Source organism: Lissotriton helveticus, chromosome 1_1, assembly GCF_964261635.1.
Source record: "Lissotriton helveticus chromosome 1_1, aLisHel1.1, whole genome shotgun sequence".
Taxonomy (NCBI): Eukaryota; Metazoa; Chordata; class Amphibia; order Caudata; family Salamandridae; genus Lissotriton; species Lissotriton helveticus.
The window spans coordinates 1862359729-1862386473 of NC_136057.1; the positions used below are offsets into that span (position 1 = coordinate 1862359729).

At 42.0% G+C, this 26745-nt stretch overlaps 1 protein-coding gene across 3 annotated transcripts in view; it reads left to right on the forward strand.

Annotated features, from left to right (window-relative positions):
• Positions 1-26745, forward strand: part of LOC144754069 (flavin-containing monooxygenase 5-like) — a 413291-nt gene that overhangs the window by 308360 nt on the left and 78186 nt on the right. For all 3 annotated transcript variants that reach the window (XM_078641598.1, XM_078641614.1, XM_078641606.1), the window contains one exon: positions 17246-17408. In XM_078641598.1, coding sequence (XP_078497724.1) covers positions 17246-17408 — 163 coding nt within the window. The remainder of the gene's footprint in view (positions 1-17245; positions 17409-26745) is intronic.

The following is a 26745-nucleotide window of genomic DNA, read 5'->3' on the forward strand; positions in this document are numbered from 1 at the left end:
GCGCGAACTACCGCCACTGCTCTTTAAGCACCTGGGCACCCGCGCGAGCACAATGACTCGGCGAATCGAGTCTCTCTACTCTTTCCTTTACCATACAGGTGCAAACAATTATACAATTGACCATAGTATAAAACCCCAGCAACTGTGGCCATTATTCACCGGTTCTGCGAAGGAGGCACTACAGGTCCAGAGCAGGCTCTGCCCAGTAATTCTGTGAGTATGCTGATCCACCACCACCACCACCACTGGTAAGTGTTTTTCTCCCCTACAGGTCTCCTTATATCTAAGTGGCCAAAACCTGTTTCTCTCCCAACAGGGCCAACCCTTGCCACTTCCCAGCCTTGAAGCAGCATATTACCAAAACTAGCGTAAGAAAGAATTCTTGCGTTTCCTTTTTTACCACTTATGCACCATTGATGTACATACCGTGTTTTAGCCACTTCACCTCGAACTTCTAGTGCGAACCCCACTATAATGGTACCACCAATACCATTACACTCTAGCCGCTTATAACCTGCACCCACCACGCTATAAAGTCGGCAGCCAGATGTATACAATGAAATACAGCCAAGTGACTCTTTTCTTTCCTTGTATGTTTTGTCCTTGTCCTTATATGTTATATGTACAGGTGTTTTTGAGAAGGGAATCCCCCTCTCACACATAGAAAAACACTTTAGGGCGTGTATACACATAGTCTGAAGTATACACCCACTAGTTTTAAACACACACACATATTTTATCCGTCCTGAAGAAAACCAGCTTACTCATAAGGCACTGGCTGAAACATGTTGACCCGTTTCAGGATGTGGGAGGTCGTAACTCGCCTCTAACATCCAACAGCCTTATTTTTAACCGCTGACGGTGACCCAGCCATTAAAGTCTAATTTGCCCCCGGGCACTGGGATCCCCGCCAAGCCGTTTTAACTCACTTTCCATAACACCCTTCACCGCACACTCAGCGACATACCTGCTCCGCTGTAATCAGGCGTCGAAGCACATCCGGGACACGCTAGGTGTCACTGGGTGGGCCCGATGATGAAGCATGCCACCAACTAGGTTGGTGGGTGAGGGCTTCATGAGCACACCTACCAGGTGCCCCGTGACGAAACATACTTGAGTCCTTGAACAAAAAGTAAAAATTAACTTTTGTTAAATCCTGTCTACTCGAGCTAGTCCATTTTTGATTAACCACATATAAATTCGGGGATACGGACTAGCTATCTGGTCCTTTCTCTCCCTCTTGATACACGAAAAAATTCTGGATATCCTACCAGTGTTCCTCCTAGAGTTGCACTTTCCGAGCTGTGTATGAAATCTGTAGCCTTTGGATTTAGTGTGGAATATTGGCAAAGATTTTTGCTGTTGGTTTTCACCTGTATCTTCTGGTGCATCATACTCGGTGTCAAGGGCAGATTTGGTCTTCCTTCATAACCTGGTGAGGCGTTAAGTAGGGGAGTGGTACTCTGAAATTTGATTTTTGTGGCCTTCTTCTTTTTGAATCTTCTTAGCGCTTTTCTCTTTTTTGTCTTTCCTTGCCGTTGTTCCTTCTCTGTTTTTTCCGAGTCTTGTACTTCTTCACTAGTTAACCCAGTGTTTTCTACAGGATCAGGTATTATAGAATTGATCATGTTTAGTTTGGATTTGCTTTGTGCAAATATTGGGTAGTACATCACAGGTTGTTGATGTGGTTCTAAGTTAGTTTGCTCTTTGAAGAGTTTTCTGAGGGAATATACGATGATATCACTCTGCTTTCCCACACTTTCGCCAGATAATTTCTTCCCGGTTTGTGTTGCACCTTTTTTTTTCGAGGGAGGCGGCATAGTGTCCATTTTTTATTTTTTAAGGTGTCACTAGTTATCTCTTGGCATTTGCCACAGATTCTTGTTGTTTATGTTGTTTTTGATGACCGAATTTGTTCTTTCTTCTTTTTTTCCTCAACCAGAAATTTTAAGATTCCAATTTGTACATCAAGTGTTTGATCAGAATTTTCCAATATGTTACCTAAATGTTTGAGGACTGATTCCAGGATATCTTGTAAAACAAACATTGATTTAGAAACTGGTGTATAATGATTGATCAGGCTGGTGGTTTTAAAGATAGAAAGATCTGGTGAATTTTCGAGATGGCCCTCCATATCTGTTGGTTTTTGTGGAGTACTGATCTGTATGTTGTCGATCCTCCTTTGGTGTTTCATTTGAGATATTCCATCCTTGGTGCAGGTATCTGGGTAAATGATGTTGCAGTCGAAAGACTGTTGTATTTTGGAAAGATCCGGTGTTATTGATCCGGTTGCTTTTAAATCTGAGGTTGAATCCACTTGTTCCATAAAGGTATTTTTTTCCCCTGCTTCTGGGATTATTTGGGTGCCGTTTTCAACTTCCATGATACCTTCTGTTTCCAAGTTTGCCTGTTCTTTTACTATATAGTCCTTTTCATCTGGATTTGATTTTGCGAAATACTTTCTGATTCCAGGGGATGCTATCTTTCCGTTTCTTACTGCTTTACTGGTGCTCTTCCTGATTGCGTCGTTCGTTCCCATTCTTTTCATGAAAATGGTTCTGGATCTGAGCTTCTTATAAGCCATTGCACTTTCAGTGTCAGTTAGAGGTGACACGTTGTTGTCCAGAGGGCCGGGCGGGGCGGAGACTATATATATTTCCCCTTCTATTCACTGCTTTTGTCCCACGATAAAAGTGACTGCTTCCAATAAACTCTGTCGGGTAATTAGATTTCGGGGCCAATGCCCGACGCGCCGCTCATGCAACGCCAGCACCAGCACCCTGATCCAATTCCCCAAGTTCGTTCCTATAGGGTTATGCAGTTTTTTTAGGGCCAGCTCTGGACTCCTCGCCACTTCCGCTAAAGCAAGGGGACTGACTTAAAGAAATGCTTTCTGGTGCGTTATTACTATGTATAAAGAGTGGCCAGGTAAAGAGGTAATACAGCTGGTTGGCTCACCTTAGTTCCCTAGCTGTACTCTACAGGAGCATCCCACTCGGTGCACCGCAGCTCTTGCCTCCTTGCCCAGGAGAGTACTATAATGCCGGTCTATTCGATATGGTCCTCCATATTGCAAGTTCCAAACACCGTAACACCAGAGCACCCGGCTCGCACACCTCCTATGCCGACGCTGGTGCAGTAAGGTCGGCTGCCAGAGATGCAGGGGGAGCAGGAGTGCGAGAGGGGTCTTCCTGTCTTTAAACAGTGCTGGCCGCCGCCTTCTATTCACCCCTTGTGCAGCGACACCGAGGTAAGCGCAGACAGGTAACAAGCCCTCACACCTGCTTCCCTGTTGACTGGAGTGCTGCCAAGGGCTTAGCGGCGATGTTGTGTCCCCCCCTTCACGCCAAGTGCGTCCTGCAGCCACGCCTGGGACGGGGGGAAATTCCACTGGGGCCGCGGGGGGTCACGTTAATCCCCCGCGGTTGTCGCAGCACCTCAGCTCTCCCAGCCCAGCCTCTCCCGGGCTTCCCACTCTCCTCTATGCCGGGAGCCCGGAGCCGCGGACCTCTCCTGAGGGGGCGCGGTAGGAGGTCGAGCAGGAAAGCGGGAAAGGTCGGCCGCGGTCGGCCACGGTCAGCCGCGGGTAGTGAAGTTGCTGGGGTCGCACGCCAGCTCGCTGTACCGGCTTGCTCGGCTCGCTCACGCACTTGCTGCTCTCCGCCGGAATTTCTTCTAAACTTCTAAGAGTTATAAAATTATTGTACACATATACATGCACAAGAGTTAGATTGGGTCACAGCACAACAATCTCGAAAGAAATTCCAACTGTAGGAGAGTAGGGTCTGCTTCCTATGATTACCCCCACTTTTTGCTGTGCTTCACTGGTTTTTCGACTTTAGTATGGCTGTGGCCCTGCTAATCAGGCCCACAGCCTGGCTGTTGTATCTCTAAATTGATACCATGTACTTTAGGTACATACCAGATTGGTTACTGGATCACCCTTGTGAGCCCCTGTATATGGTACCTTAGGTACACAGGGCAGAGGTGCACCCTAGGCCTACCAGGGGCTGCAGCATGTATTGTGCCACCCCTGGTTAGCCTGCCAAACTAACACCACAGGGTTGCAAATGCATCCTGGGTAAGGTGGTGTAATCACCCCTTACTTAGATATAGTATATATATATATATATATATATATATATATATATATATATATATATATATGGGTCAGTTTCTGCTTAGAACGGTTACGACCACAGAAAAATCACGGACCACCACGCAGCTCATCGAGTGTTACAGAGGTAGTTTATTATCCATCTCAGGTCAAGATAGGCACGACGTGTTTCGGGCAGGAACTGCCCTTGATCACATCATATATATATATTACCTACTGGCAGTCGCCAGTAGGTATATATAGTTAGGACCTAGTTTCCATAGGAAATCCGCAACATTCTATTGGGAATAACTTTGGCGCCGGTGGACGAATCGTCGCGAATTTCTCAAAGAAGATGGCACGCTCCGCTCCGCTCCTTCCCTGAAAGTTTTGGAGGGATTCGTCAAGTGGGGGCTGAGAAAAAAGGGGGTTCCCAAAACGTGTTTTCCCATGTTATTTTCCATAGGATGATTAGACACTGCTACAGCCCGAACGGCTGAACGGAATTACATGAAATTTGGCAAAAAGGTAGAGTTTGGTTCGCAGATCGGCCTTTTGTTTCAATGGTGTAAATCCCTCCCGTAGTTGTTGAGAAAATTGAATTCGAAAAAATGTATATATCTATAAGCGCGCACTGTGCGAGCACCCCGCGATTTTTTGAAAAAAAATAAATACGTTTTGGGGCCTTGGGGGTCCTTGTGGGACCCCCTGAGCAGGTCTAGAGGGTCAGGGTGCTTCTACCCTGCCCCCTTTTTGAGTTATACACGTTTGTTTTTCTGCTTTTCTGTGCCTCAGTCTACCGAGGCACAAGATGGCTGCCAACAATTTCTGTTTTGGAGTGTTGACAGACAGTTGGCAGCCAATCAGCATGCAGCTCGTGCTCGGAAAGGCATGCTCATTGGCTGTCAACGTACAAACCAGGAAGTGTTGGCAGCCATCTTGTGGCACAAGAAAGCAGAAAAACAAACATGTACAACACAAAAAGGGGGCAGGGTAGAAAACCCTGACCCCCTAGGCCTGCTCAGGGGGTCCCACAAGGACCCTCAAGGCCCCAAAAAAAATTAAAAACAACCCAGTCTGCTTTTTTTCAAATTACCCCCCCCCCCCGGGGAGACCAAATCCTGGGGGCATAGTGAAAAAGAAGTGTGGGGGGGGAGCCCCAATCCCCCCACACTAGCTCGGGGACCGCCACCCCCGGGGCAAAGCAACGCAGCCCCCTGGTCAGTCGTTGGCCCCCAGGGACCTCCAGTATGCAAGGGGAATTAGTTCCCCCTCTGCAAACGCGCCAGGGGGTTGCGTTGCAGAGAGGTGTAATGAGGCCACGCCCCTTTTTACACCTCTCTGCAAAGCCGCCCCCTGGCGCATACTATGTAATGTAATTTAAAAAATAAAATATCTAAAAATAAATACTTTAAAACAATGTAGTAAATTAGTATAAAAAAAGTTGGGGAATGAATTCCTGTTCAATCCAGAGGTCCCCTAGAGGGAACTAGTCCAATAGGTATCTCAGTAAGCGCCATGGAGCTGCGCTGCAGAGTGTTGTAAAAAGGGGGCGTGCCCTCTGAACACCTGCCTGCAAAACTGTAGTAAATCAGTATAAAAAAAAATAACAATTAATACATTTAAAAATTGTCATTTAAAAAACCTTCGAAATTCAATGAAAACACCTTAGGTTTCAGGCCTGATATAGTTAGGAATTAGCATTTACAAAACCATTGAAATTCACTGAAAAAACCATAGGTTTCAGGCCTTATATAGTTAGGAATTAGCATTTAATAAACCTTTGAAATTCAATGAAAAAACCATAGGTTTCAGGTCTTATATAGTTAGGAATTAGCATTTAAAAAACCTTGCAAATTCACTAAAAAAACCATAGGTTTCAGGCCTTATATAGTTAGGAATTAGCATTTAAAAAACCTTTGAAATTCACTGAAAAAATCATAGGTTTCAGGCCTTATATAGTTAGGAATTAGCATTTAAAAAACCTTTGAAATTCACTCAAAAACTATAAGTTTTAGGGGTGTTATAGTTAGCTGGACATTTCGCTCATACAAAACCATTGAAATTGCTCCTATATAGTTAGTTGTACTAGCTATATTTCGCGCATCCGCAATCCACTGCTGATGATGTCACATATTACATCATTCATGACATGGTCAGTGACATCACTGATGACATCTCAAATGTGCAATTTATCGTATGCTAATTAAGTTCCTTGTATTGTACTTTTACCTCTGCCCTCATAAAGAGTCCAGAGGGTTTGTGTTTAGAATAAGTACATGCATATTTGATATATACCTTGTGTGGTGTGCTTTCATTTGATCATTCAAGAGATTATAATTGGTAAAACAACTAGCTTAACCCGCCTCTAAGTCTTAGCCTGAAGGCTGCTCTCCACAGCTACCACTAGGATTGCTTTCTATAAGGTTGACTTTACAACCTACCATCAATAAGGGTCGTTTGGACTGGTGCAAGGTGCCCACTAGAATAGTGGACATCATATACCAGGCCAACTTCTCACACCAACAACGAATGTCCTAAAACAAGGCGGTGTCTTGGCCCCTCTCTCTTGTTTAATTTGTATTTTGCTGATATTTCACCCAATTTAAACATCATTAATTCTCACTCCCCGGTTGTGGCAAACTGTTTCCCACCTTTCGTGTGCTGACGATATCATCCTAGTTAGCTATACAAAGTTGTGGCTCCAAAGGTTAATTAGTAAAATGGCTCAGTATGCTTCATCCCACGGGCTAAAAGTTAATTTAAGTAAAACAAAAACTATGCTAGTAACAAGGGGAATAGTTCGCTGCCCAATATACTGTATAGAAGGGATCGGGCTTGAATCAGTGCACGAATACAAATAATCTAAGGATAATATTTGATGTAAGAGGCTCATTTAAAGCCAGCGTGCAGCGTTGCAAAAAAGGAACAATTCCTTAATTGCAGCATTCGCTTCCTTAAGGAGCGCCCTAAAGAGCCTGTCACTCATGCCATTATTACAAGTTATGTCAGCCAAACATGTGCCATCATTGACATATGGTGAGGAGATTTTGAGAGGGAAGGCTGATAACATTATAGACAATCTTGTGGTAGGGGCATACTGTTGCCTATTTAATCTTCCACAGCAGGCTTCGCCAGCACAAATCTAATTATAGTTTGACCTAAGAAGACAACACGTAAATAGTTTAGGGGCATTCTTAAAATCGGTCATAAACTAAGAAAAGATATTAATTCAACCCTTATATCTGTTGCCTGGGAGGCTGTAAGTGATCAGAAATATTCGATTGCTCGTGAATATTTTAATCTGGCCTTATCAACTTTTAATGCATGCGATCCTAATGGGCCCTACCTGTATCACAATCTGCATTTAATAGAGTGATTAGTTGGAGTGGTAAAAAAAAAATCATCACTGTTGGACAGAGAGGCACTAGTGAAAAGGTCACATGCGTGGATGGTAATTGCTACTTAAAGCCAACTAAAACCCCGAAATTATATGGCAGGTTTAAATGGACTCAACGTGAAGTTAAAACACCTAAGACTCCGACTTTGCCCAAATCAATTTCGTAGTCACCTTCCTGCGTGGAAAAGATTGAGTAATACAACTGCATGTCGCCTCTGTAATTACATCAGAGAAGACATAGTTTGTAGCTGCCCAGCTCTAAAAGCAGAACGTAATGTGAAACGGCCACTACAACGCGGCCGTTTCAACGAAAAGCTTAACCACGCATGCATTACAACGCATGCGTGGTTACAACGAAAGCCTTTACCACGCACACGTTTACTACGAGGTACGTAGTAAAGGCATGTGTGGTAAAGGGTACAATTAAAAAATGGGGGGTGGGGGGGTCCCCCCCCCCCAAAAAAAACCACTAACCTTAAGTAGAGAAGTGCAGGCAATCGGCATCGTAGAGGAAGGAAACTGCCGTTTTTTATTTATTACGTATGACGTCACCACGGGAAAAACGTGGAGAAGGATATGCGTGAAAATAGTATTCCGTTGTAACGCATGCGTGGTAAAGGCATGCGTAACAACGGAGTTCGTTGTAAGAACATACAACCGCTGGGAGAAAATGTATGTTACACTGGAGAAAAAAAACCAGTTTGTGGATATTGCAGTGGGTAAGCTATCCAGAAGTACACCGTAAGGGTCTCTTGTTCCAGAAGGATAGCCAATTAAAGTAAAAGTAGGGTTGGCCCATTCATAGGGGTATCTAGTACAAAGTGAAAAATAGGGGCCTAGTAACCGTATAGCTGCAAGATGAGCTCAGCTCACTAATGGCACATTGCACTTTAGATCTCTAATAGATGTAATCTCCTTCTATTCAATGCGGCAAATAAGATGGAAAAAAAGTGGAGAGGATTATACGTTTTTTTTAAACATTCAGTTATAACGGATTTTATTTCAGTGGTACGTGAGATAGCTTATAGAATTGTTTGATTTACATGAGTTAGCTTAAAGAGTAGCATGATTAACAATAATAGATGGAATCGGATACATCAAGGAATATAGAGGAAATAGTAGGTGGTATAATTCTCTGGTAACTGCATTGAGGGAGTACATGTTTAGGTAGTTTTTAAAGAACGATTCAATTGTTTTACATTTGGGATTAATCTGTAACTGTTTTAAATTTGCTTTTTACAAGATGGTTAGTTTGTGATTCTAAGTATGTTATGAAATAGATGTGCCACATTGCACGTTTTTATTAACTGAACAATAAATTCATTCATGTATCCATTCAACTAGGTAGAAGAGGTTTTAGCTTGAGTTTTTTTTATTAAAAAAAAGAAGCTGTCGAAGCACTTCAGTCCAAAGTGCAATTGAGACCCTTTGACCTAATCAGTAAAAATCATACATCTTTGGGCGAAATTGAGTATATGTACAAAACACTTTTCTGTTTTGTCTGTACCTTTTTTAAGAGCAAGAAGCACACCGCCATTATGTGTTCAAGGGACTTACAGGGCTGTCACATTCGAGGACACTTGATACTCCATTATTAATTCATTTAAAACTAGCTAGCTTCATCTTAAAAGAACATTTCCCGACCTGGGCCAAACAAAGAGGACAGGCTGATACATATATGTCCTGTACACAACCCAAATTGCAAAGATACAATTAGGTGTTGCCTGCTCTTCTAAATCACAACAGTCACCATTAAGAGACACCACACAATGATTAACCTGATGTCAAAGGTCCAACCACAAATTGATGGCTTGTGTATTAGTCATGTGCCAGTCATGTGACACCCTGAGGAGCAGGCAAGGACGAAGTACAACCTCGAATAAAAACGACCATAACCATGGCTATTCCCTTGCAGTTAATAATAATATATTTTAAAGCATACAGTAAAAAATGCCCATGTAGAACACAGCTCGCACCATGACACGGCTATGTACTTGCAGCACCTCTATTTCTATAGTTTCATTTCTACAGATTAATTTACAAATCAAGTTTAGAGAACATTAAGGGGCAGATAGATGTTCAGCCTTGATGGCACAAACAAAGCGCAGTCTACCTTATATTCCACAGTATAACCATCCTTTGAGTCACTAGAGTTGCCTCAAGTACTAAGTTGCCATTTAAAGAATTTTCATGTAGATTTTGCAAGCACTAGTAAATACAGAGCACGTAAGCATTGGTGTGAAGACAGAGAAACCCCACTGTTAGACCTGGCACCATTGGTGTGGGTCTCCCTTCCATTTATTTTTTCTGCTGTTGTCTCCTGTGTTTTTGCTGGTCTAGATGCTTTGGGCACTTGTCAACTGCTGTTCAGTGCCAAAGTGTAAGTGCTCCCTTTGTAAATTGATGTGATGGATTAGGGATTCCATGATTGGCTGATTTAATTTACTTGACAGACACTAGTACAGTGCACCATGTGTGGCCAGGGCCTGTAAATCAAATGCTGCTGGTGGGCTTGCAGCAATGATTGTGCCACCCAGAGAAGAAGCTTGTAAAATGTGTCTCAGGCCTGCCATCGCAGAACCTGTGTGCAGTCTGGGACTGCCATGTTGACTTGGCAAGTGCACATATTTGCCAGGGTATAGAGACAAAACATCGAAATTAAAATATCGATATACATTAATATCGATGTTTTAATTTCGATGGAATAGAATATCGATGTGCAATATTATCGATAGACAGAATATCGATATTAAGGTATGTATGTTAGTAATATCGAAATTTTGTTTAGTGTTATGTATTTTATTATGTTGTTTATATGTTTGTTAAACATTTTGCGTTTTAGTATCAGAGCGTGTTGTGGGTTTATAGGGGAATAGGGTGGGAAGTAATTTAATTATAATTAATTGATTGATATGTTTTTAAAATATTTGTGATTAATAAATACTTATTAATTAATAATTAATTGGTAATTAATTATTATTAATTAGTTAATTAAATGAATTAGAGTTAATGTAGTAGTATTTATTATTTTTTGTTATCGTTAATTAATAAATAATTGGTCATTAATTATTATTAATTAGTTAATTAAATTATTTAGAGTTAATGTAGTAATGCTTATTATTTTTTGTTATTGTTAATTAATAATTAATTGGTAATTAATTATTATTAATTAGTTAATTAAATTAATTAGAGTTAATGTAGTAATATTTTTAATTTTTTGTTATTGCTAATTAATAATTAATTGGTAATTCATTATTATTAAGTGATTAAATGACAATTACATTTTTTATGTGATTTATTTATGTGTAGTGGGTTGTGTGTTTATAGGAGAATAGGGTGTGACATAATTAAATTAAATTTATTAAAGAGATTGTATTTATTTATTGGTATTTATTGTTAATTAATTGTTAATTAATTGGTTATTCGTTTATTTTAATTATTTCATAATATTAATTATAAATAATGTATTAATAAATATTGTTTATTCTTGTAAATATTTTGTTAATTAATTGGTAATTAATTTTTAATTGGTAATTAATATGTGTTAATTAGCTAATTTATAATTACATCAATGTAATATTAATTGTCAATAATTTATTAATTGATATTTATATTAATTGTGGTTTTTTGTATGTGTAGTGTGTTGTGTGTTAAAGGGGGAGTAGTGTGGGAAGTAACTTTTACCCCCATGCTATCCAACGCTTTCCCTACTGTTGCACCCTCTGTAGTGGGAATAGTAATTTTTACCCCTACGCTATTCAACGCTTTCCCTACTGTTGCACCCTCTGGAGTGGGAATAGTAATTTTTACCCCTACGCTATCCAACGCTTTCCCTACTGTGGCACCCTTTGGAGTGGGAACAGTAATTTTTACCCCAAGGCTATCCAACGCTTTCCTTACTGTCGCACCCTTTGGAGTGGGAATAGTAATTTTTACCCCTACGCTATCCAACGCTTTCCCTATTGTTGCACCCTTTGAAGTGGGAATAGTAATTTTTACCCCTACGCTATCCAACGCTTTCCCTACTGTTGCACCCTTTGGAGTGGGAATAGTAATTTTTACCCCTACGCTATCCAACGCTTTCCCTACTGTTGCACTCTCTGGAGTGGGAATAGTAATTTTTACCCCTACGCTATCCAACGCTTTCCCTACTGTTGCACTCTCTGGAGTGGGAATAGTAATTTTTACCCCTACGCTATCCAACGCTTTCCCTACTGTTGCAACCTCTGGAGTGGGAATAGTATTTTTTACCCCTACGCTATCCAATGCTTTCCCTACTGTTGCACTCTCTGGAGTGGGAATCGTAATTTTTACCCCTACGCTATCCAACGCTTTCCCTACTGTTGCACTCTCTGGGGTGGGAATAGTAATATTTACCCCTACGCTATCCAACGCTTTCCCTACTGTTGCACCTTTTGGAGTGGGAATAGTAATTTTTACCCCTACGCTATCCAACGCTATCCAACACTTTCCCTACTGTTGCACCCTTTGGAGTGGGAATAGTCATTTTTACCCCTACGCTATCCAACGCTTTCCCTACTGTTGCACTCTCTGAAGTGGGAATAGTAATTTTTACCCCTAAGCTATCCAACGCTTTCCCTACTGTTGCACTCTCTGGAGTGGGAATAGTAATTTTTACCCCTACGCTATCCAACGCTTTCCCTCCTGTTGAACTCTCTGGAGTGGGAATAGTAATTTTTACCCCTACACTATCCAACGCTTTCCCTACTGTTGCACCCTCTGGAGTGGGAACAGTAATTTTTACCCCAAGGCTATCCAACGCTTTCCTTACTGTCGCACCCTTTGGAGTGGGAATAGTAATTTTTACCCCTACGCTATCCAACGCTTTCCCTACTGTTGCACCCTCTGGAGTGGGAATAGTAATTTTTAGCCCTACGCTATCCAACGCTTTCCCTATTGTTGCACCCTTTGAAGTGGGAATAGTAATTTTTACCCCTACGCTATCCAACGCTTTCCCTACTGTTGCACCCTTTGGAGTGGGAATAGTAATTTTTACCCCTACGCTATCCAACGCTTTCCCTACTGTTGCACTCTCTGGAGTGGGAATAGTAATTTTTACCCCTACGCTATCCAACGCTTTCCCTACTGTTGCACTCTCTGGAGTGGGAATAGTAATTTTTACCCCTACGCTATCCAACGCTTTCCCTACTGTTGCAACCTCTGGAGTGGGAATAGTATTTTTTACCCCTACGCTATCCAATGCTTTCCCTACTGTTGCACTCTCTGGAGTGGGAATCGTAATTTTTACCCCTACGCTATCCAACGCTTTCCCTACTGTTGCACTCTCTGGGGTGGGAATAGTAATATTTACCCCTACGCTATCCAACGCTTTCCCTACTGTTGCACCTTTTGGAGTGGGAATAGTAATTTTTACCCCTACGCTATCCAACGCTATCCAACACTTTCCCTACTGTTGCACCCTTTGGAGTGGGAATAGTCATTTTTACCCCTACGCTATCCAACGCTTTCCCTACTGTTGCACTCTCTGAAGTGGGAATAGTAATTTTTACCCCTAAGCTATCCAACGCTTTCCCTACTGTTGCACTCTCTGGAGTGGGAATAGTAATTTTTACCCCTACGCTATCCAACGCTTTCCCTCCTGTTGAACTCTCTGGAGTGGGAATAGTAATTTTTACCCCTACACTATCCAACGCTTTCCCTACTGTTGCACCCTCTGGAGTGGGAATAGTAATTTTTACCCCTACGCTACCCAACGCTTTCCCTACTGTTGCAATATGTAGAGTAAGTTTATATATTAATTTATATGTAGTTTTTAATTTATTTTAAATGTGTATGTATTAGTTAATAATTTTTTATATGTTTTAATGTTTATATTTTTAATTTGCTAAATGATATGTATTTTTAAATTATTTTTACATTATTATTAATACATTTAAAAAAACGATATTTTTAACTTCGATATTTTTGTATTACTATATTTTTTTCTCGATATTTTTGTACTTACCTTTATGTAGATAGAACTCCGATATTTTTGATTTCGATATTTTTGTGTCGATATTTTTGTATGTCTATATTCTGTCTGTCGTATTATGTCATAGATTCATTTGCCAGTCCCTAAACCGTCCCTTTTCTACATATTAGTGACCCCAAAGGTAGGCCCAAGGTACTCCTATGGGCAGGGTACATTGTATGTGAAAGGTAGGGCATGCCCTGGTCGTGTGGCATGCCCTGATAGTGAAAAACTGCTAATTTAGTTTTTCACTATTGCAAGGCTATCTGTTCCCATAGGCCAGAATGGGGAGTTAGTTTATAATATCTTATAAACATAACTGACTCTAGGAACAAGATAGGTAAATAAAGTTTAGTATGCCTGAACTCAGAATGTTAAGATGCATCTTTTAGCGAGGATGATTTTTAAATTCTGTGTTTGAAAATACCACTTTTAGAAAGTAGGTATTTTCTTGCCTAACCATCCAGTGTGCCTCTGCTAGGTTTGTGTATTGCATGTCTGGCTTTTGAATGAACGAGGCTGGAGGAGGGCTGTGGCTCCAGAAGTCTGATGGGTCAGGGCTGGGTTGAATAGGCTTGGTCTGCATTTGGAGTGGTGGGAGGAGTAGCATCTTCACCTGAGTAGGGCTGTGCCTGCCTTCCACAATGATGGCTCTGCCCCCCCCCCTGTGGTGTGTCTGAAGCCTGACAAAGGAGGTTGTTGTGTACTTGCAAATGCCCCACAGTACTGGTTTTTGCTGGGTACAGACACTCTCTGCCATCAGAGAACAAAGGATTTTGGTGTATAAAAAGAGGGGCCGAGACCCCAGACATTTAGATCACTTCTGGGAATCAAGAGAAACCGTTGCCATGGAGAAGAGCCAGAGAAGCTGAGGAGGAATACTGCCCCTGTGCTGTTTGCTGTCTGGGGTTGGCCTGCAGTGGCTACTTGCTGCCAAGGAAAAGAGAAAATGGCTTAGCTGTTTGCTGTGTCCCTTGGTTGAGAAAGATCTCCAAGGGCTTGGAACTGAGCTTGCCTCCTGTTCTGAAGTCTCAGGGTCACAAAGATTTCACCACCAGCTCCCCTGAACTTCCTTGCTGGGAGTTCTGACCTGCAAAGAGGTGCCTGCTGTTGTTGTGGACCTCTAGAGGCTGTTTTCCTCGGGGAGGTAGAAGACTCCACACTTCGTCCCAGATCGCTGCATAGCATTGAGGCCCCAAGTTTGTTGCATCATTGGGGGACGCAGTAAGAAACCAATGCATCACCTCCCCACGCAGTGAGAAACTGACGCATCACCTCCTCTCCGGTAAGGAACCGATGCATCATCTCCCCCTGAGCAAGAAACAGACGCATCACCTTCCCTGAGGTGTAAGGAACCAATACATCACCTTCCCCGCGGCCCTTTTTGTTTGTTTGCGTGACGCATCCCAGGTACTTTGTGTGAAAAGTAGTTCAGTTCAATGCAAGTTGGAAATTCAACATTTCTACCATTTGAAAACCTTATTTTTAATACTGTATTGTGAATTTTTGTAGTTTGGTCTTGTTTTGGTTTAGATTAAGATTATTTATTTTTCTAAATTGGTGTGGTGTCCATTTGTAGTGTTTTCACTGTGTTACTGTATGTGTTCAAAAATGCTTTACACACTGCCTCTGAAATAAGCCTGTCTGCTAGCAAGGGGGTGAGCAGGGGTTATTTTAGAAGTGTGTTTCCGTTACCCTGACTAGAAGTAATGGTCCCTATTTGGACAAAGGTACCTACCTCTGCCATCTAGAGACCCACATTTCTAACACCCACAATGATATAATCCCTGTTATTCTGTGCCATGCTACGAAGTCATATAGGGTGTAGCATTTACATACAAGACATGGATAACCTGAAAGATATGTGGACATATGCCAGTGGCCTATTCACGCCCCTAGTGGTTCGAGCTGGAAGAACCACAGAACCCTGTTACGATGAAAGGCTTGAGTTTCTATCTGAAAATCCTATGAAAGGTTCATCATTGTTGAAGATGGTTTATTTGCGTGCGTGTGCTGTGTTTGTCACAAAGGACAACTGCAGTGCTGCAGTCTTAAAACAATTTGTTGGATTGAGGCTGATGGGCTATAAGAAAGGCATCAATCATATGGATGCTGACGCTAAACCTGTATTTAGAACAGTAAACTCCACCGACAATACCACAATCTTCTCTTCTTCTGTTTCATGATGTGAGCATGCACTACTGCTTGTACCCTAAAAAAGACGTGCCCCTGCACAACTGTCCTTATTCTGTGTTGATTTATTGTGGCTTACATTAAGACCTTATTGCAACTACCTGACTACAGGTAAGCTCGGTGGAGTGGGGCGGAATGGGGGGGACTGGTCGACAACGGAAAACGGAATAGGATTTATTTATTTATTCCATTTTCCCTATTCCATCATCTTTCGACTCCCCCCTCGCCGCCCTGCCCAGCCTCCTCCCTGCCCCATGCAGTTACCTGCACGGACCGCAGCTGATTACATTGCTGTATTAGATCTGATTGCATTAAACTGCATTCATAATTCAGTAATAATGTTGGTAATCCTACTTTTTTGTAAGTTAGGATGTGTGCCGTCCCCTGGCAGTCCTCTTGCTTCCCCTGCTCTGCCAGCCTTTCTTAATGCATGCAGGACCGCGGGTCTATTCACACCTGTACAGCCAATCAAGTCACTGCTCTCATGCTGTTTATATTTATAAACCGCATGAAAGCAGCTCCAGGATGTGCAGGAGCAGGTGAACACAGCGCTCCAGCAGAGACTTTTGGGATGCGTTTGTACTCCCATCGGCTCCCTGACACAGAGCAAATTGCTGAGACCTGAAGTGCGCATGTCAGCCTGGTCAAGGGCAACAGACTGCCCAGCCTGATATGCGCAGATCACCAAAGTTGCATAGCCACCTCACCCTCCCAATTAATATGATTGGCCACGCCCTGCTGGACACCAAGCGATAGTGTTACCACCGGCAGGCTGTAATTTTACAAAGTTTCATACGGGCTAACTATTTAAATTTATTAAATGCGAGGTAACATGTACTTATTTTGTGGTAGCTTTTGCGGCCAGGGAGCAATGCTCCAGTGCTCCTATTGGTGAGCCACCCCTGGTCACAAAGCCTGTGACTCAATAAGTCACAGTGTTTGCAACCGTAAAATGTATTTTTGTGTCAATGTTATGATTTGGCAAATGGTTACTGAATCGTAAAATGGGTTTAGAAATGCATAACAAATTGCTATTTTTAAAGCGCATATTTAGGGCGTTCCTACTGGAATGCAATGCATCAATATTTGCTCGTTGGGTACTAGGCAATGGTCTATTACTCTCAAACTTTTTTAAAAGAAACTTTTTTTTTAAATGTACCTCGTTTCATTTGAACACGCTGCATCATAACATTTATATACATAAAAAACTATCACAAACCATGGTGGTCTGATGACTCCAGCAGGCCACCATCCCTGTGATGTCCACCAATCAGAGTGAGTCTCAATTTGTGACCTGCCTCATGAATAGTAATAAGGTATGTTGGTTGTGCATAGTACATAGGTAAGTTTGCAAATTTCTATTCTATGTGCAATTTGAGACTACTTTTTATGAATGGAATTTTCATACATCTGGCCCTACATTTGTTCTTCTCTATAGCGAAAAGGGGAACTGTTCACTGTAAAAATTGTTAAACGTTTCTAATGGCCATTTTCATTTATCATGCTAACAACTGAGAACATCTTAAATGGATGCATTCAGTTTGTACTTTGAATTTTCCCACAGACATCCGTGGTCAGCATTAAAAAACGCCCAGATTTTAACACCACTGGCCAATGGGACGTTATCACTGAGAAGGAGGGGAAACAAGAGTCAGCCATCTTTGATGCAATCCTGGTCTGCAGTGGACATCACACATACCCTAATCTACCACTGGATACCTTTCCAGGTGAGTCAAGATGTTAGCACCTAGCACACCGGCCTCATATGCATTCTTCTCCGTAGAGTTCAAAGAGGTTTGGCTGCTGCAGTCTGTGGGAGGGAGAAATGACTCCACTGTGGCTTTTGTTTGTTTGCATTTCCACCAATCATTTTACATCATTATTGGTAAAGCTTTTGAAAATTGCCAGAGAGGGCAGTGCCATGTAGATCACAATGCAACAACAGTTCTCCAGGCAACATACTTGCATATTTAGCTTTCTAAAGAGAATGTCATATTGAAGGATTATTACATATTCGCCCAACCAATGGCCACAGTGTTTTAACTGCACATACATTTTTCTGCGTCACACCCTAAAGTTCATGACTCCCAAGTAGTCAATGATATTCTCTATGGCTGGTTGTTTGCATATCCTAAGATTCAGATAAGTAAAAAATGTAATCACATTTTCTCAAGCAGTTGTTGTGACCATTCGCAGCAAGTCCTACTTGTGTTGTGTACCTGGCAAATGAAAATATGTGCAGCCTCTTTACGCAGGGACAAGATACACAACACTCAACTGCTATGTTGCACCAAGTGAATAGTCCAATAAAAGTATTGTGGAGGTTTACTTCATGTATATGACAAGAGGAACACCCAACAACCAATCCCTTCCTTGCCAAAGGGATCAAGCTTCGGATCATCATTGTTCAACTTCTCTACAAATTATATCCAATCCGGTGTTTGTAAGACAGATATGCCATTACATGCTCGTAGTCACAGAATTATCTCTCAATTAGCGAAATACGCAATGTGACAGAAACAAGAGCCTTAATCTTACTAAGCTTCCAATAGAATAGGAATGCTTAGATAAGACTTTAACAGCATCAAAAGGAGGTATTCATAGATATCCCTCTTTTCTTTTTCTTTGTGCTTTCTATTTCAGGTACTATCGACCTAATTTTCATAAGTGGACAAATAGTAAACCACTTAATAGTGCAACACAAATTGTGTTTGCACACAAGTATTTTTTCTGGTCCTGAAGAAAGCCCCTTAGACCTGGCTGGGCAAATGGGGCTGAAACATGTCGACCTCACGTATGGACTTTTTGTAGTGCGTAAGATCTAGTAATAGGGTCAAAAACGCATGCTCACTATTTTAATTTCTTTAAACTCCCATCCACGCACATGATATTGTAAAGCTATTAAAGTGACTTTGTTAATTAGATAATATAGGGTGTTTTTTGTTGCAGGCAGCACATGTGGAAGGAGGGCAGACATTAACCTGCATGGACCTTTAGGTCTGGATTAACCTACACCAATATTATTCTATAGTTCTTTGCTTACACCCAAATGCATATGCATTCCCATGCTATCCACTAGTAATGCTTCACGTTACCATACAGTATTCCCCTAAAGCCGGACCGAATTACATTGCTAGGGCTTGTTGCTTTATGTCCCTGGTCATTGCTGATATGTGCCTCCACATATAAAGATTAGTATGACAACAAAGAATGTTTAATTCCTAAGAGCCACTGCGACATGTGCACAACACTGAAGGTCTTATTCACAGAGTTACATTTTCACACATATAGATTTACTCATTTGAATTTGTTCTTACATTTTGTACAAACTTCACTACTTTTAGCTAATCACCATTTCTGAATGCAAAGTTACTAAAGAGTAGACTTACATGTCTCCACCCCCTTAAATGAGGAGCTGGAGACAAATGTATAAAGGGAAAGTTGCTCCTAGTACTCTTTTACATATAGACAGAGTTCCCAGCCACTGGGTCTAAGGTCTCCCTAGGGCAAAGCATAGGGAAAGGTAAAAAAAAATGACTAAAATATAAAATAATATGAACAAAATATTTAACATAAAATATTAATGTAAAATAATTGAATATATTTGTTTTAAACCTAGAACAAATAAAATAAGTTAAAACACTAGTGTCTTAAAAGAATATTACAAATGCATTAATCTTAATATATCTAAATAATGTATAATTACTCGTTTGAAGATTTATTATAAAATGAACACAGTAAATTACTAAAAGATATGTATAACATTATTTTTTATTAATATTTGTTTTGCAAATAACAAAGGTAATCATATATCTTGTGTTACATTAAATACAAATAAACAACAGAAGAGTGCAGCCAAAAGAAAAGAAGAACCGGCAAAAGAAGTCACTTTTTCTCTTTTGGCTGCACTCTTCTATTGTTTATTTGATATTACCATTAGGGGGATCAAGAGTGACTCCTTATACTTTTGCTCGTCTCTCTGGTTGATTACCTATACTTAGGCAGCGCACAGTTGCGAGACTGTCCTTATCACTATTTTTGGACCTCTGACTTAACTTTGGCAGCAATATTGAGATCCCAGGGCTTTCATTTACTGATGCAGAGTTGGGTGCTATTTTGGTTGGCCCCTCTATGGTTACAGGTCCTGCGATAGCACAGACCATATCTTAAACCAGCGAATGGTGCAAAAACGTAACAGGATTCGAACCATCCTCCATGGTACGATTTTAACCGAGTACCTGCGGAACAACACTGCTCCCAAAGGCCTGCTGGTTACAAACTCTCTTCGCATCTTCTTGGCACATGGCACTGTACCCACGACTGGCTGGTTCTTATTATAAAAACCGCACTGAGGCTATTTGAAGCAATGATGGTGGAAATCCAACACACCGAAAATCATTTTAAGACAACACTGACATGGTATAAGAAGAAACTTGAGGAATTAATTAAAGAAATTAACGACTATAAAGACAACCTTATATAGTCGAAGGCACAAAAATTTCAGAAGGATCTGAAGAGATTTGCATTTTACAAAGTATACCCCTATGCTGACCCTGAGAACATACCTCCTTTAAGGAATACAAATAGCTCAGACATATCTGAAGATGATGCATCCACAACAAGCGGTTCCAGTAAGTTTAGTTACTCTACTCACAACAGACATGGCCAGGCTTCCCAGCACCAGGGGGCGGAGGCTTCCATAGCCAATTCCAGCATCCCCAACTGCCAATGAAGGGCTGGAACCCAGCATTTATGCCAATTTCCCCATACCCACAAAACACATATCGACTGCCTTTTTTAGAGAGGGCCCGTAGGGGAAGAGGGAAAATTAGAGGGACAAGTCAAGTCCATTGGAAACAGGAAGATGCAGTGGGGAACTACACACGTAGCAAATCACAAGATCAGCATGCAGGAACAAGCAACCAGAGAGCCTAATTACCAACCTTTATCATGTAAGCCCAACTCCAACCGAGACTACAGTTCTTGAGAGAGGTCTCGGTTTTGTCCCAACAGCACGCCTAGACAAATTCCGGTTGCTCTATGAGTTATCAGAGTTCTTTAAGAAACTCAAACTCAAAGCCTACTTTGAAAAACTGGGACCTCCTGAGGCATCCAACTCATCAGGCAATACAGGACTCAGACTCAAGTCCACATTCCACCCACCTCCACACACTTTCCCTGCTGAAATACTCACATTTGAACAGGCGGTATTTAATGATGTTGAGGCATTGAGGAAACTAGAGTTTTCAAGAATCTTAGTGTGGCAGAGTTTCAAACAATTCAGTCCTCACAGTCCAACACCTCAATTGGCATAAAGCCGGCAGACAAGGGTGGGGCCCTGGTCATCCCGGACACAACGGACTATGACAAGGAGTGCAGGCGCCTCCTTAGTGACCTCAAAACTACACCCCATTGTCCTCTGACCCATCTCCACAACTCAAAGCACAGATTACCAACTTGGTTAATTGTGCTGAGGCTAATGGGCATATTACTAAGCATGAAGTCGACTTCCTGACGACAGGTCAAGGAATTATTCCAAACTTCTATACCCTACCTAAGACACACAAAATTGAACGCCTCCTCCTGGATGCCCTATTGTTTGATGGATTGGGTCGCTCACTGTTGAGCCCCTGTCACGTTTTTTTTACTTCTTCTTAAAGCCCCTCATTCAGCAGACCACCACCTATCTCAAGGATACCAAGAGCCTCTTAGCCCTCCTGCAAGATCTTACAGTGGATGAAGACTCTACCATTCTGGTCTCACTAGACATTGAGAGTCTTTATACCAGCATCCCCCAGAATGATGCCATCAGGGTACTGAATGAGGCTCTTAATGAAGCTACCTGGGTACACCGGACTCCCAAATAATGTATCATTGAATGTGCCACTTTGGCCCATAAACAGAATTGTTTTGAGTATAAGGGGGACCTATTCCCACAAACAACAGGGACTTCTATGGGCAGTAACTTTGCCCCGAGTGTTGTGGGACTTTATGTTCATGGTTTTGAACATATCCTAACTACAGACAACCCCTACGCATTCGGTATATCTTGTTGGAGGAGATATATCAACGGCATTTTCGTTATCTGGCAAGGACCAGAACATCCCTTGTTAAAATTCCTCAAATGGATTAATACCCGCGATGCCAACTTAAGGTTTACACATGTCCTAGACAAAAAGGAAAGGATCTTTCTGGATGTGGTTATCTCCAAGTCAGAAGGGAAATTGTCCACGAAAACCCACTATAAACCAACAGCTAAAAACAACTTACTTGAGTTCTCCAGCTTTCTTCCCAGACACCTGCGGGAGAATCTCCCCTTTGGCCAATATCTGAGGATCAGGCGCAATTGCAGCAAGGTAGAGGATTACCGCTCTTAGGCGGCGGACCTAAAGAATAAACTCTAAAGGCGGGGATACCCAGAGTGGATGCTGAAATGGGGTTGCAATTGCAAACGGGCAAGGAACCAACCGAGGGAGGCACTGCTTGAAGACAACCCTAAACACCCTAAAGAAGTTCCACTGACCTACGTTACCACGTATAATGTTGCCTCTAACGACATTGCCAAGTCAATAAACAAGCTATGCCGTATTTTGGAAAGTAACAACAGAAAATGGACAAAAACATTGTTTTCTTACCAAAAGGCCAGAAGCATTAGGGATGCCCTAGTACACACTCGCCCAAAAAAACTAGGAATGGAAAACTCCAACTGTACTCAATGCTTGGGGTCTGCCTAGAGTCCTGGGACATTTCCCCTGTGGAAATTGTAGCGTCTGCCATTTAACTGCACCCACTAAAACCCTAGCCCTGGAAAGTGGAAAAACTTGGACACAGTGCTCGAATACTAATTGCAATTCAACCAACGTGGTCTACCTGATCACGTGCCCATGTGGACTGAGGTATGTGGGCATGACCACACCAAAGTAAAACAATGTGTGTGTAAACACCGAAGTAACATCCGGTGCAAAAAGAGCACAACCAGGATGACTGAACATTTTCTGCAGTCCAATCATACAACGAACGATTTAGGTTGGACAGTAATGTAACAGATACAATCTGGGAACAACTCATCACAGATACTGTTTGAGAAGGAACAGCGGTGGGTCTACTGCCTTGCAACACACACACAGGGACTCAACGATAACATCCCGTGAGGTTCCGTGTTACGCCGCTGAAACAGCTTAGTCCTCTTGGTCATGCCATACCATATATGTGTCTTAGTTTGCATATAGATCAGCACCTGGACACATATCTATTAGACACCCTGAGAGAGTCCAAAACCACTATCTTGACACTATCTGGGTTCCAAGTAATTATCATTATGAGTAACATCCCTCAAGGTCACTGACGATTGACATATCCCCATGACACAAATTGCAGAGTCTCCATGTAACGAATTGAAACCCTAACAATTGACAACACACCTGTAGGACTATACTCTATGAGGTTTGTTACATATGTTAGATATGTTGATTCCTATCATACACTATAATTTAATGCTTCCATAGTTTGTCTTGAGCAGAACACCAGCTTATGGGAGATTATATGGGTCTGACTATTTTATCCAACTGTGCTTATTGGTTCATCCTTTTAAACCATCACGCATACACAGAGAATTATACGTTATACTAAATTACACTCCTTTTAAATTCAGCCCGCCCACCCGGAGGATACTCACACTAAGCAAACGCTTGTGAATTAACATTCTCTTGCAAGCGTTAACTTAATAAAGCTTTTTAAATTCAATTCACTGTGTCTCCAACTAGAAGAAGCGTTCTGGTCTAGTCTTCGGAGGCGTACATCTGACGCATGCGCACGCCGGGACGTCATTATGTCACTGTCTACGCGCCGTAAGTGCCCCCGATGCGATATAGGTCGTGCAGCTGCATTAAAAACTCCCCGACCCAGCATGGTGACATCCACGGGGTCCTCAGGAAGGGAGTATGCAGGTTCCATACGGGCACTGGCTTTGGTGTAATGAGTATTGAATCCCCACACTCTTCAGGCTTTCAAAGGTAAAATATAATGGCTGGGGTTTGAGTAACATTCTTTTTCACTTGATTTTACCTCTACAGCGTGTGACTACAAGCCACCGCCCCCACTAGGACCCATGATGTAAGGTTACCTGATACCTTAAGTAAGCCCGACCACCTCCATATTTTCAGTCTGCCTATTTTATGGATAACACGAGCCCCACGTTCACGCGTATCCTGTGATTCTAAAAGTTCAGTCATGTCCTTTTGTTTTTGTTCTTAATACTTGATCAAATATCTGAATGACCGGCAACGCGTTGGCGTGCAGGACTAAAGCGCGCTTTTGATTACAAATATCACGCTGGAACTAGCGCTAGAATTAGAGCTTGGTACCTCAAAAAAGGCACAGGGACAGCACAACGTCTTAGCTCTAACTAGGTACACATCACGAGCACAGATAGGTACTATAGCCTGTAGTGGCACTATGAAGAGCCACATAACAACGGCATGAGCATGGTCACCTTCAGACTATTCGAGTACGCAAACCACAATATATGTACTGTTATGTGACTGTGCTGTCTTATGTATGTTTTCTTTTCTTCACAGAGTAATACGGCTTTCACTAATGCTGAAGGCTGTACTCAAACCGTAAGTCATACCGGTTTCTCAACACCATAGGTTAGGGTGCGCCTTAGCGTGCGCATACAGCCGTGATGTTTTGGTCCTGCGAAAACCTCGCAAAAGGCGAATGGAGGCAGAAACATGTCGACCACACCCCTTTTTTTAACTCCAAGGATGTATCTGGTCCATCTAGCCAGTTTCTGATACATCCACTGCACTGTTTTTAAGTGGTTCCTAGTTCTCCACGAATAAAGTTTGTTTACGGACGAACTAAGCACTTTTTTAAATCACTTCCACTAATTTGTTCACACTCGCATCACCCACAAATTCCGATCTGCTGTGGTCAGGTGTCGTAGCACACCAGGGAGGCACTCAGCCTCTCTGATAGAAACCCAATGATGAAGCATGTCACCAACTAGGTTGGTGAGTGAGGGTTCTTTTTACAAACAAGAGTGACTTCTTTTTCCAGCTCTTCTTTTCTTATGGCTGCACTCTTCTGTTGTTTATTTGATATTACCATTAGAGGGATCAAGAGTGACTCCTTATACTTTTCCCTCTCTCTCTGATTGATTACCTACATTAAATACAACACACACATATATATTTTCAGATTTATTTATTTATTTATTTTTAATAGACAAATTATGTTACTATAATTTATCATCATTTCCTATTTGAACGTTTTTATGTCCCTGCCGCCATAATTTTTAATGGAAGGGTACTGCATTTCCAGTTGTTGGCAACATGTGCTACTCTGTTATTTTCTAATAAAGGGTTGCTGGCCATGTGTGGTGCTGTACTTACTCCAGGTCTGAGCTAGAGTACATTTAGCACTTTGTATTACATGAAAAGAACTAATGCAGTACAACTAAATGTACTACAAAGACTACAAAGTGCAATTTTTTCCTAAGTTGCAATTCACAGTCCAGAGTCAGATATCACTACTATCCCAAACAACACTGCTATTCTGAAAGTGGGTGCAAAAAAGAATAAAGCGTGGCAAGGATGGGCCTAAAGTAGTAAAGGAAGCTAAGCCCCAGGGATACTTACATAAACTTGCCCATCTTTATGCTTCAACCTAAGATCTATCATCACTCTCCTCTAATCTGATTCAACAAGAAGATTTCCAGCCTCTAGAACATGGAGACGACTGGTTCTTGAGTGTACAGTGACCCAAACTATGAAACAAGTTGAATCCATTCCAAGGGCAGAAACTTCCAGCCTACGTTTCTGAAAACCCCTGAAAGCAGAGCTGTTCAAACTAACAAGAACATTCACAGAGGGTAGTGTCAGATGAGTACTGTATCTCCTCACATCAGGTTGGACTCTTAAGTGGCCTGCCCAGCATCAATTAGCTATTATATGCAGAACAATTAATTATATTGTTCCAGCTGCCTGAAATAACGGGATGTAGGAAAGGTATTTCCTTTGACATGGTCACCTACACTTTTTCCCTTGTTCTGATGATTTTCGACTGAAACTGTCTGGGGCCCTGCTAACCAGGCCCCAGTGCTAGAACTCCTTCCCTTAAAACAAGGTAAATGTCTAGTTGTAACCCAGTTGGCAAGGACTTTAGCACCCCTGCAAGTCCTTAGTAAAAGGTACCTCTGGTACCCAAGGCATGGGTACTAAAGAGCATTGTAGCCCTAAGGCAGGGTGCAGTATATTATATGTAATGACATATCTGAATGAGCAGATATGCTCCTGTGATGTCTGCTTCCATTGCCACGACATTGCTGGTGTTCAGGAAGCCATCTCAAACATATGTACTGGGCACTGGTCAATACAAGTTACCCAGCTACATAATGGCTTCACTGAAAATAATGGTCTTTAGTATCAAACGCCTTGTCTTAATAAATATGTACTAGATTGATTGTGACATGCACCAAGAGGGCATGTTGTAGGGGTAAACTTCCGGAACAACGACTCCACAACAACGAGTTCTGGAGTCACGCAAGCCCAACAACAACTTGCCCGAACAGCGACTTAGCCTTAACCAACCATGTGCGCGGTTAAGGCTAAGTCGGTCTTGTGTTCGGATGGGCGGGTAGAGAGGAGCGAAGGACAGGAACCGGACAGGTAAGAGCGGTTCGGGTTAGTTTTTAGGGGGTGGGAGGGGTTCAGGGTAGTTTTTAGAGGATGAGGGAATCATGGTAGTTTTTCGGGGGTGGGAGGGGTATGGGATAGATTTTAGGGGTGGTGGGGTTAGGGGTAGTTTTTAGGGGTTTGGGTTCGTTTTTAGGGGTTGGTGGGTAGTTTGTAGGGTGTGGGAGAGGTTTGGGTTAGCTTTTAGGGGGTGAGAGGGATTCGGATTAGGTTTTAGGTGGTGTGAGGTGGTGTGAGGGGTATGGAATAGTTTTTAAAGGGTGGTGGGGTTTGTGGTTGTTTTAAGGGGTTCAGGTTAATTTTTAGGGGGTGGGGACGGGGTAGTTTTTAGGAGGTGGAAGGGGTTTGGGATAGTTATTAGGGGGTG